General features: G+C 41.5%; 1 protein-coding gene across 2 annotated transcripts in view; it reads left to right on the top strand.

Annotated features, from left to right (window-relative positions):
- MTMR7 (myotubularin related protein 7) overlaps positions 1–12,298 on the top strand; it is a 36,070-nt gene that overhangs the window by 5,865 nt on the left and 17,907 nt on the right. Inside the window, exons 1-6 of one of the 2 annotated variants that reach the window (XM_081924489.1) lie at positions 2,179–2,326; positions 2,628–2,750; positions 3,726–3,888; positions 8,451–8,608; positions 9,469–9,597; positions 10,298–10,432. In XM_081924489.1, the coding sequence (XP_081780615.1) occupies positions 2,273–2,326; positions 2,628–2,750; positions 3,726–3,888; positions 8,451–8,608; positions 9,469–9,597; positions 10,298–10,432 (762 nt within the window). In that variant the 5' untranslated portion in view covers positions 2,179–2,272. Of the gene's footprint in view, positions 1–2,178; positions 2,327–2,627; positions 2,751–3,725; positions 3,889–8,450; positions 8,609–9,468; positions 9,598–10,297; positions 10,433–12,298 lie in introns of those variants that run through there. The other variant, XM_081924490.1, reaches the window with a different exon arrangement.

Genomic DNA, 12,298 nt, shown 5'->3' with positions numbered 1-12,298 from the left:
ACAGTAACACAAGTTATTGCATTCTCCATGCCTTTTTAAAACTAGATCCACAATCAAGGTTCATTCAACAAGCATAAAATATACTTAGGGATACATGATGTCTTGGAACACCCAACGCAATTTGACTGTAGCCATAAAATCTTCACAGGCATTTAACGTGCATTCAGCATATCTAGAAAGAGCTATGCAGCTAGCTTAACTTGAGGACTTGCCTATCCCTTTCCCAAATACAACATCCCTTCACTTGAATGACCTCCCAACAGCCTTGTTCAGAAGGTCAGATTTCAAATTTATCCTCTGAAAGTGCCTTACATCTGTTTGCAATTTTGCATTCCCTTTAACTTCTATATTTTGCCTTCTTTCCCTTTTCTCTAAAAAGTGTTGTGTTGAATTTGGATCCACTTTATATATATCATGTAAGGGGTTGCCATAGACACCATAAATCCCTTGACTGTGTTCTGCTTAATGCCCTCTTTGCTCCTTTTAGCCTACAGCAACCAAGGTCATGGGGGGGGAATGTATCATGATGGACAGACATGGCTTTTAATAAATACTTCAGTCAGTTGCGATTTGTGTGTGTAGGCGATCATTCAAGGGACTTGGCACTCATCACTATGATCTCTGATACCTCTGCAATAGGAAGGGGAACCTCTGGCCTGTGAGCCTCCCCATTGGGACCCCCAAGACATGCTGACCCGTCGTACACCTCAAATTCTGAGCACACAATCATGTGGTAACAAGATGGCTTACAAATAATGTAGAAGTTGGATCCAAGGCAAACGACACAACCCAAGCATTGGCATATCATGTGGTATAAAGTCTTGCTTAAAATGAAAACAATTTAAACATGTACAGCTTTGGTGGTATCTTACCCCATATCAAGTCCAGCTTTCAGTGAGAGTGGTTTGCCTCACATATCCTTACGAATCATTTAGTGAAAGACCTTTTCTTCCATTTTTGCCCACTTGTTTGGTGCCCTGACCCCACAGAAAGTCACCACTTCCTTGTATTGCACATTTCTAAAAACAGAAATTAAAGCCAATTGCAGTTCACAGATTATTACTCCAAAATTCCACCACGTTCTTCGAAGATGGACTTCCAGAATCTGTGAACTACCACATGTCCATATCTCTTCTTTGACAATCGGAGAGAATACTTTGAAGGTTTGATGTTTAAGTCACGTTAATCCTACAGTAAATAAATAAAAGTTCGAAAGTACGAAGTGCAAGTAGATAAATAGGTACCACTCTGGCGGGAAGGTAAACTGTGTTTCTGTGTGCTGCTCTGGTTCGCTGTGTGCTGGTCTGGTTTGTCAGAAGCGGCTTAGTCATGCTGGCAACATGACCCGGAAGCTGTACGCCGGCTCCCTCAGCCAGTAAAGCGAGATGAGCGCCGCAACCCTAGAGTCGTCCGGGACTAGACCTAATGATCAGGGGTCCCTTTACCTTTAGACTCCTAGTTAGTGCAGTTTGTGTCTCCAGCTAAGTCACTATTGAATATACATTGCAGAACAAACTTTGTTCTTTTCAGTGCTCCTATTGGCCTAAAGTACTTTGATGATCTGGCACTAAGCTGCCTTAAGGGTGAATTTTGAGCTGACATCGCACAGTTTGTTTCTCCACTGGGAATGATGTGAGATGCACAAAAATAGTTCCCAGAGGCCAGAGCTTGCTAGAAAATCTGTGTCTTCAAAGTGGTTTAGCTTTCTGCTTTCTGCAGCCAGCTCTTGACATAGGTCACCAAAGAACTAGCCAAGACGTGGGTCTCATAAGAACTAGCCAAGAAGTCAGTGAATCATTATACTATAAAAAAACCCAAAAACTGGGTCACGTCCTGGAGTTCCACTCTTAACTCATTTGTTACCAAAGTAGATTCTCAGTAGAGAAAAGGGCAAGGATGAGCTGTCATAAAGTCATGAGAATTTAGCTCAAATGAAACCACAGAGCATACAGAAACACTCCATAGATCTATTTGGTTAGCTTGGCAGAAGTTAATTTTAGCTTTTTTCAAATCCCCACCTACCTTGAGCTCTGAATAGGCTCTTAAAAACATGATAATCCTTTAGGTGTCTTTGTAGCTAGGTTATGAATAATTGTTAAATTTCTTAGCTGCTTTGTCTTATGTGATATGGTTGAGGTGGAATTTGTGTATAAGTATTTTACCCCTTTTCTCTTTCAGAAATCCTGATATGTGTATGGGGCAAATATGACTTTAACTCATCTTTAGTATACTTATTTAAAAAGGAAAACAAAAGAAAAGTTCATTAGAAAATATGGGTGTTTCTGCTATAAGGCGTTGCACAGAATTATGTCAGATCCAGTCAGAGGCAAGCAGAACCAAGGCTCTACCAATCAGATTGCATCTTGCAATTTTTACAAAAGTTGTTATTGATAGTTTTATTGAGATTTTCACAAATTTTACTTTGCAAAGTACAAAATGTTGCAGCCACTCATTCCTGTTAGTCTCTTTCATCTTGCTACTTTTAAACAGTGGAAAAAGATTGGCATGTTTAACATAAATGGTTTCTTTCAACATAAAACCAGTTTCATAGAATTTTATAGAATTTTTTATTTTTAAATTTTATTGGAAGTATTGAACTGCTTGGTTATGCTCTCTCTCTCTTTTAGGTGGAAAATGTCCGCTTGATTGATGGAATATCTTCCAAAAGGGCTGCATTAGGGACGCTGTATCTAACAGCCACTCATGTGATCTTTGTAGAAAATGAGTCAGACACCCGTAAAGAGACGTGGGTATGGCAATTTCTATATTACAGCTCTGTGAATCCTATGAAAGTAATTTCTACAACTCTGGTTTTATTTTTATAACTGCAAAATGCCCTACAAACGTATGCTGAACAAATGAAAAGGGAGTGGATATATCTGTGAATGCATCCCGTAAAGTTCGCTAATTTGTCCTCTCCATTGGTTTTTAAAAGTCTGTGTGCAATGTACACAGACTTTTAAGTAAAGACTGGATTATATGTATGCATAGAACATAATGGGTATGCATAAGGAACTGCCAGACCATTGAGTTTGACGCAATGGCAGCAAATATACCAGAGAAAGCTCAAAATCTAGGAACATGGGAATCTGCCTTACACTGAGTTCATCTAGTTCGGTATTGTCTACATCAGGGGTAGCTAACGTTATGCCCACTTAGATGTTGCTGAACCATGACTCTTATCATCCCTGACTATTCTCCATGCTGGCTGGGTCTTGAGGAAGTTATAGTCCAGCAGCATTTGGGGGCACCATGTTGGCTACCTCAACTCTACAGACCGACAGCGACTGTGCAGGGTTTCAGACAGGGGACTTTTCCAGCCCTACCTGGTCAACAGGGAGCTTCAGATTGGAAATGGAATGTACTGTGTAAGTTTCAGCTCTTCGTTATGGGGAGTTCACCACAATGCTGATGTAGAGCTCATCCGTTCTGGTTTAAAACTCTGTCTTTCTTCTGCTTCGCAACAGCATATTGTCCAATGCCTTGCTCCCTCTTTCAGACTGCAACATTGCATGCATTAATGCACATGGTCAAAGTGGGCTGGGTTGTATTCTTTTAAAGTTGCAAGTGTTTTGTTGCTGTTTGATTATTTAAAACATTTATTTATTAATTATTTAAAACATTTGCACCCCACATTTCGTTGGCAGAGTTCAAGATGTCATAACACACACACACACACACACACACACACAGTGCAGTAAAAAAAAGTTGTTTCTCCTTTTCAGGTTCTTCACAGTCAAATCTCGTCTATCGAAAAGCAGGCTACAGCAGCAACTGGTTGTCCTTTGCTGATTCGCTGCAAGAATTTTCAGAACATCCAGTTCATCATGCCTCAAGAAAGAGATTGCCATGATGTTTACATATCTTTAATCCGTCTGGCACGCCCAGGTATGGAATGAAAGTTCAGAAGGATACAATCTGGAAATTAGCCTGAACAAATGCTCTCTCTTATTTATCTTGTGGTGGACTGCTGTCATGCGTTTTGTAAAAAGAAAAAGAAAAAACACACACGGTGATGCTGAGGAGGCTGTTATGATTCTCTTTCACCCAGTGTACAAACAATGCAATATCTGTTTGCTGTCTTTCAAAAAAGCTCTGTGCCATCTGATAGCACAGTTGTAGAAAAGGCATCTCCTTTCAGCATTTGATGATCATTTCATTCATCTCTCTTCTCTTTAGCCATTCATGGTCATGCTCATCTCTGGTTTTGCCCATAACTCTCTGGCCATTATTTCACTATTTCTCTTTTTCTTTGCAGGGAAGGTTCCATGGGACAGGGACCCTTCATTTTATTATTTTTAGTTTTTTCCTTCTTAGCTCCATTAATCTTTTAATATCAATCAGCACATTTACACAGCTGATTTAGAACTTTATTTCTCATCCTCTTGCTCTGTAAACCTGCAGACTGGGCCTGAACTTAGTTTTAGTAATAATAATAATAATAATTTATTATTTATACCCCGCCCATCTGGCTGAGTTTCCCCAGCCACTCTGGGCAGCTCCCAATCAATGTTAAAAACAGTACAGCATTACATATTAAAAACTTCCCTGAACAGGGCTGCCTTAAGATGTCTTCTGAATGTCAGGTAATTCTTTATCTCTTTGACATCTGATGGGAGGGTGTTCCACAGGGCGGGCGCCACTACCGAGAAGGCCCTCTGTCTGGTTCCCTGTAGCCTCACTTCTTGCAATGAGGGAACCGCCAGAAGGCCCTCGGCGCTGGATCTCAATGTCCGGGCTGAACGATGGGGGTGGAGACAGCACTATGGTGTTTCCTTTTTACAGGTATTCAGAGGTGTAGTTGTGCTGCAGCAAAAACAACAAAGGATTTTGTAGACTGGAAAAGGTGTAGAAAGGGGGAACCAACATGATCAAGGGGCTGGAGAAAGTCCCCTTTGAGGAAATAATAATGTGAGCAAGGAAATATGTAAGGGTTTAGTGGGTGGTACCCTGAGGCTGTGAACTTCTGGAAAGGTATTAGCAAGGAAGATTTGAGAACTCTTTCTGCTTAGGTTGTGACAGGTGGTTCTGGCAACATCCCACCATGTCCCTCATTCTTGCCAACTGTGTCAAGCACTTCCAATAACCTGCAAATATGAATAAGCTTTGCACCTCACGCTTTGTGACTGAACTGTTGATAAAGCCTTAAACTTAAAATAGGACGTTGTTTGTTCTAACTTGATCTAGCTGTGAGAGCTGCTAGCCAGTGATGTGAGCTGGTGTAATGGATGACTTTAATGCACGTTTTGGACGCTGGTGAACAAATACACGTCAAAATTCCAGCCAGATCTTTCTACTTGAGATATTTTCCCCCAGGTTAAATATAACAATGTACATAAACAGATGGAACAGTGTACATAAACCCATGCCATGACAATAAACAGATGGAGGCAGAAAAGTCTGAGTTCCAGAAACTGTTCAAACCCTGCCCTCATCTATTTTTTGAATTATGGTTTAATGTTCTGAAAGTTTATGGATTAATTTCCTCTCCATTTCTTGTATACAGCACTCCTTTTGTACAACATAGATTACTAGTTGTATCCATCTACATACTCTTATCCTGCTCTAGTCACACTTAAAATGGGCATTTATGTGTGACCAGATGCACTTGACTATTGATTTAAATGTGCATCCCATTGAAAGCAATGCAGTGAAGTAAGTTTTTTCAATAGTTCTACATAGGCATGTTGGTCTCCACAGCAAAAACTTAGGGCACCTTTTTTTTGCTTGGGTCGTATTCAATTTAAGTTGTACTCACAATAGAACCATTGAAATATAGTGGACCTGAATTAGTCATGGCCATTAACTTTAATGGATCTACTTTGAATGGGACATAGGTTGGCTACAACTCTTTGTGTTTAAGGTGCTGCAGGATTTTTCTGTTTTGCTTTTGAGAAGTAAAATGGCATCGGCGCTTGGATACACTTCCAGTGCCAAATCCAATTTGTGCTGGCTGTTCCTGATATGGCAAATAATTCACACAGATGGATTCACTTTACTTCTTTATGGATGACACTGGAGAAGCTTTCGTAGGGCGCAGAGACTTCACACCATACATGTAAAGCACATTTGTTCCACTTTAACTGTTGTGGCTTCCCCCAAAGAATCCTGGGAACTAGAGCTACCATTCATTTATGGCACTGACATGCATTGCTTTACACTTGTTTACATAGGACTTCATTTGCCATTTTACCACCCATTAACTCAGTTTGGAGAGGCCCTTTTGGAGCACAATCTCTTTTTGTTTTCACAACCCCGAACAATTTAGTATCATCAGCAACCTTGACAACTTCACAGCTCACTCCTAACTAGAGATTGTTTATGAACAAATTAAAAAGCACATGGCCCATTGCTGATCCTTGAGGGACTCCATTTTCTACATCCCTCCATTCGGAAAACTGTCCCTTTATTCCTCCCTTCTGCTTCCTGCTACTTAACTAATTCCTGATCCACAAGAAGACCTCTCCTCCCATTCTGAGCATGTTGCAAGCATCTGCATATAAGGGACTTAGCTGTTGCAAGAGCCCTTTATTTGCTTTGGGTTTATCCCACATGGCAATCTTGTTAGTTGTGTTCTGGCCATTTTATGGGACATCAATTCATAAAATTGTAGGGAAGGAAGGAACCTGAAGGTCACCTGTGACTGGTACCTTGCCTTGCCGCAAGCCTCCCTACCCTGCCCCCAATGACAACATTTGAAAGAGATTAACCCATAACATCCAGTTAATTGTTTCCTACTGTTATAGAACAGGATGGACCAAAGCTGAATTCTCTCTGTTTGCTTCTGGATCTGCCTTCACTGTGGTAGGGTTCACAGGTGACCAATGGTAGTCTGATGTCAGGTTTCTGCTGGAAGATCCTGCTGTAATCTACTAAGCCATTTCCTGTAGATAACAGTCTAACTGCGTCAGTCCTCCTGAGCATAAAGCAGTTGGCTAAGGTGCTCTCTCCCCCTTATTTCATCGTAACGGAGTGTGTGATGCACACTTTCTTTTCCTCTTAAGGTCAAGGGAAAGAGAAGAGGCAGTAGCTTAGCCGATCCCCACCTCGCCAAAGTGGCTGTGCACTTTGTAGTACAGAAATTAAGTCCTATTTAAACGTGAAGTTAAGCGAGGGAATGAAACGTGGGGGAAAGTTAGCAATAATAAAGTAAGGATAATAGAATTATGGTGCCTTACGCCATCAACTTAGCTGGGTTGGGATCTTCATCAGCTGATGGTCATAATGCTGTCAGTTGACTTGTCAGAACGCTTACTCGAAATAGTTGATTAGATTATGACTATTTTAAGAAATTGTATTATAGTTGTATTCCTTTATTTTGTTGTTATTGTGTTGGTGTGCAGTTGCTCTTTAAATCTGTTTCATCCTGTTGTGCGTCTTCTGTTGTTGAATACAAAGGTGGCCCATAAATATCTAAGATAAAATTATATTGACCAGGTATTTTTTGTTTCCTTGGCTTGTGTTCAAACAATAAACGCCATCTAAAAACATAAGCGAAAATTTTAATGGCATTTGCAGGGCTCATCGGCCAATTTTATTTATTTATTTATTTGCTGCCCAAGTCATAGGTGGGCAGAACAATTCTACGGAAGTGTCTTTCTATGAGAATCCATGCCGGAGCTCAGTTGCCCTGCTGGCTCAATGAGAGCTGCATGGGAAGTGAAGATGGCCTTTTCTTATTTCCCTGACACAATGTGTTTTGGTTTCCCTCTCTAGGGCTGGTTTAGTTCTTTAGTCCTGCAGTATGTTGAAGTACAAGGAGACTTTGGATCCTGCCTCAACATGCCTTCACTGTAGGAGGCAGTATGAATACCATTTGCTTGGAATCACAAGTGGGGAGAGCACTGTTCCATTCAGGACCTCCTTGAGAGCTTCCCATAGGCATCTGGTCGGCCACTCTGAGAACAATATGCTGGACTAGATGGGCCATTGGCCTGTTCCATCAGTAGAGTGGTACTGATGTGCATTCCGGAGCTACTCAACTGGCCTCTGGCCACCTGTATGCTTGCAGCCCAAGTTACATAGTACCAGTAGGAGGAAAATGGAGCAAGCATTGCACATCAAACCGGTGGTCTGAGCAAATGAATCAAATGACATGCTGCTAACGAAACAAGTAAACGGGATAAAACACAAGAGCAAGAAATGCAGCTCTTAACATCAGACACCCTGCCTGCCTCCACTCCCAGTCAGGGAAAAGGTTAGCTGTCTGCAAAGTTTGGCTGTAAAGTGTCTGGACAGACAGCATACAGAGCTTGTTTGAAATCCCATCTGGATTATTCATATACACAAGTGCAGTCCTCCCTAACGAATTGCAAGCTTCATTGGTTATCATCTTTGAAAAATGTGACAGCTGGCATAACTAAGCGAATAAAAGTTGGTATTTGTGATGCAATAATAATAAATCAAATGGATAAATAGTGTGTGTGTGTCTCTTTTCCCCTCTCCTTCAGTTAAATATGAAGAGTTGTACTGTTTTTCCTTCAACCCCAAGCTAAACAAAGAAGAGCGAGAGCAAGGTTGGAATCTGACAAACATGAAGGAAGAATATAATCGGATGGGGGTCCCAAATAATTACTGGCAACTCAGTGATGTCAATAGAGATTACAGGGTGAGTTGCTGCTATCAAAGGTGCGGTACTTGATAATGTGGAACACAAAGGACAGCAGTGACCACTTACGATCCCTGCATTAGCCTGGTAACTAAGTGACCCAATTCAGGCATGATGGTTTATGGAGTTGTGTGCTCATGTGCTCTTCTCTCATGCCCTCAGCTTTGGGTCTTACATCTTGGCTCGTTAAACCACAGTTTCCTGTGACATCCAAACTGTGGTTTAAGCACTGCCAGAATAAACCATTTCCCTTCTTTGGACATCATGGGAAAGTGGTTTTAAAAACCAGGATATAAGCATCAAATCTGGGTACAGGAGAATAGTGGTTGAGCAGTGTGGGAGTGCATGGGCACATGGTTTGTTATTTGGCTGATAAACCATAATTTATTAGAGCAACATTGTGATGTCTGAACTGGGCCAGAGTATAAAGAAGTTGTGTGACACAATCTCCTCATGCTTTGCTTTGCTCCCCCCATCATTCTATTGAGTGCTGCTTCTGGAAGTAAAGGAAATTTTTGAGTTCATTTAACAGAATGTTTGAGTTCTTTAACAGAAAGCTTTCAGTAGGATGCAGAAGGGGTTTTGAGTGGTGCATCAGAGCATGGAAAAACATCTAGGTCTTAACATATAAAGCACTCTTATTCAGGAAATATGGAATTTGTGTTTTATGTGAGATAGTGCAAGCTTTCAAACTTTGTTCAGTTATTTTTTGCTTGGCTTTTTCTTAAGCGTACTGAGCACAGATATGGGTATGACTATTTGTGAGGTCCTTTGAAATTATCCTTGGGTGAGTTTTCCAGAAGATCATGCTATGTTCTGCTTCAAGAAACTCATCTTGACTTCCTTCTGCTTTTGGACAGGTCTGTGACTCTTACCCCATCGAAGTGTATGTGCCGAAATCAGCCACTGCCCACATCATTATGGGAAGCTCTAAATTCCGCAGCAGGAGGCGTTTCCCAGCACTTTCATATTACTACAAGCAGAATAACGTAAGTGGGGGACTAAAACTTTTCAATGATTTATTTCACTTGGACTGACTCTTCATTTTCTACTAGCTAAAAACCATGAGGGACAAATGATAATTGCACCAAGCAGGGAGTTGGACTTGATCACCTGCAATGCCCCTTCCATCTCTATGCACATTAATATGCTCCTTAGCTTCTCAGTTTGGGACACAAGCAAAAGTGGTTTCAGTCTCTCTTCCCCATTGGAGTGAGAAGCAATGGAGGCACTGGAGGGGAGGCATCACTTACACACTTCTACAACCTCATATATTTGTAGTAACTGGAACGTAAGAGTCGGGAGATCCACAAGGAGAGAGTTCTTACAGAGCCTCTGGGGATATTACTGCTGAATCCTTTGCCTGGGTCTTGAATCATGGGTGGGAATTCAGTTGAGGTGCATAATAGGTGCTTCCTTGAAACCGGCAGATATGCTGGGGGAGGGAGAGAAGAAGAAAGCCTGAGGTTCATTTTTATTTATTTCATAAAACTTATATACCACTTGAGTGTAGAAAACCTCAAAAGGGGTTTACAAAGCGGTTCTGTGCTTAACCCTGATATAGGCTACGTTTTTACTTCTCAAGTGACAAGTGTCTGGGGGGTTTGTTTTCCATTTCTAGATGGTAAATTCCCTTTGGCCGTGCTAAACGTGTTAACTTGAATATTTCTGTTTTTTGTTTCCTCGCAGGCTTCCATATGCAGGAGTAGCCAGCCTCTCTCGGGCTTCAGTGCCCGATGCCTTGAAGACGAACAGATGCTTCAGTCGATCAGGAAGGCAAATCCAGGAAGTGATTTCATCTATGTTGTTGATACACGGCCAAAAGTGAGAAAATTTGTACTCTGTGGTGTATGTGCTTATTTTGTGGTGGCTAATGCCGATTACAGCCTGGCGCGTCTCAGAAGATCTACAATAGCATGCCTGTAGAAGTATGTCAGAGGTCATCTGAATGAGTTGGTTAGCACTGGGTGGCCTTGAAGCGCCTTGTGAGCTTGCTGCTACAAATCTCAGAAGATGGAAATATGGTTTTACTTAGCTCTTTCATTGTGAGTTCTGGAGTTAGAGGAACAGCAAACAAATAGTCCTAAGACTATGCTTTATAAATTATGTGTTACTGAAGCCGAGGGGGGGGGCATTGGACCCAGAGGATGTTACATGTAGCTCCATGACCTGACTGTGGCAGAATCAGAGCCAGTGTGGTGTAGTGGTTAAGAGTGGTACATTCGTAATCTGGGGAACCGAGTTCGCGTCTCCGCTCCTCCACATGCAGCTGCTGGGTGACCTTGGGCCAGTCACACTTCTCTGAAGTCTCTCAGCCTCACTCACCTCACAGAGTCTTTGTTGTGGGGGAGGAAGGGAAAGGAGAATGTTAGCCGCTTTGAGACTCCTTCGGGTAGTGATAAAGCGGGATATTAAATCCAAACTCCTCTTCTTTTTCTTCTTCCCCTTAGAAGAATGGCCCAGCACTGAAGTATGCAAGCTTATTGTATGTGTGTTCTTTCAAATATGCAGCAAAGGCTATCGCATGATTTGATTTCTTCTTCCATATTGCAAAATAAAGTACTTTTGAAGTAGAATGCTGTAGCATGTAGTCATGGGCATCACCAGATTGTTGAGCACTCCCAACTTCCCTGATCGGGGGGGGGGGGGCAATTCAGCAAGATTTGCTTTCCATTGAAAGACCAGTGGATAGAGAGTAACTTGTGCAGCCAACTCCCCAACTCCAGATAATGCCAGGTAGGAAGTATCAGGTAGTACAATCAGACTCCCTCCCTCTCCTTTGCCAACTGCTTGTCTCAAACTTGATCACTACAGGTCAAGACAGCCAGACTTGCAGCAGAATAATTTTACAGCTGCCTGAGGCTATGAGTTTTCTACATTGTGCCATTACTTGACTGGTGGTCATTCTGTGCTGTCACGGAATGCTAGCAAACATTCTAACTTGGTTATGGGCAATTGCTGTAACACCAATGCTATAAATACAATAAGAGCCCTTGAATTTAACTATCATCAGGAAAGCCTTTCAGACCTTCAATAGAATGCATTGGATTCTGGTGTGAATTTTGTCCCAGTTTACTTGCACTGCAGTCAGAACTGCAAATCTGCCACTGATTTCTCTTTTTGAATGCATCTGAGATGCATCCTTATCTCTGATAGATTTGACAAAGTTAACATGGGAAGCAGAAAGCCCCAGGATGGAAGGGTCTCTTCTCTCTTTAACCTATGATAAAGTTTGTTATTTTGTCAGTAAGTTGAAAATTTTCTTCTGTGCTGTGCCTGCAAAATTATAAAATTTCCTGAGTTACCTCACTTTAAAGAAAGTGTTTATTACTAATTAACTCACCCTAGCAAATCAACACAGGCCATCAAAAATTCAACATCTGGGAGCAAATCAGCATATTTATGTAAATGCACTGCGGTACTGTAGAGATAGTGCCATCTTCTGGATATATTGTGATGTTAAAAGCAGACTTTGCTTCAACAGCACAAAAATAAATGTTAATGCAACTGGATAAGAAATAGCCATTGTATTTTATTTTCATGCTCTCCCCTTTTAAAGTGGCAACCATAATATATGGAGTGGGCATTACGTCACGAGGACTGGGTGGGTGCTGGGTACATAGATGCTGAGAGAAAAGTGTAAATGTTTTGTTGGTTGGAAAGGCCGTCGTGATTATTTTGCTGCCATAG

The sequence above is a fragment of the Podarcis melisellensis genome (assembly GCF_964234715.1).
Source record: "Podarcis melisellensis genome assembly, chromosome: 9".
Taxonomy (NCBI): Eukaryota; Metazoa; Chordata; class Lepidosauria; order Squamata; family Lacertidae; genus Podarcis; species Podarcis melisellensis.
The sequence above is the reverse complement of the archived record's forward strand: the minus strand, read 5'-3'. Positions and strand labels throughout refer to the sequence as shown.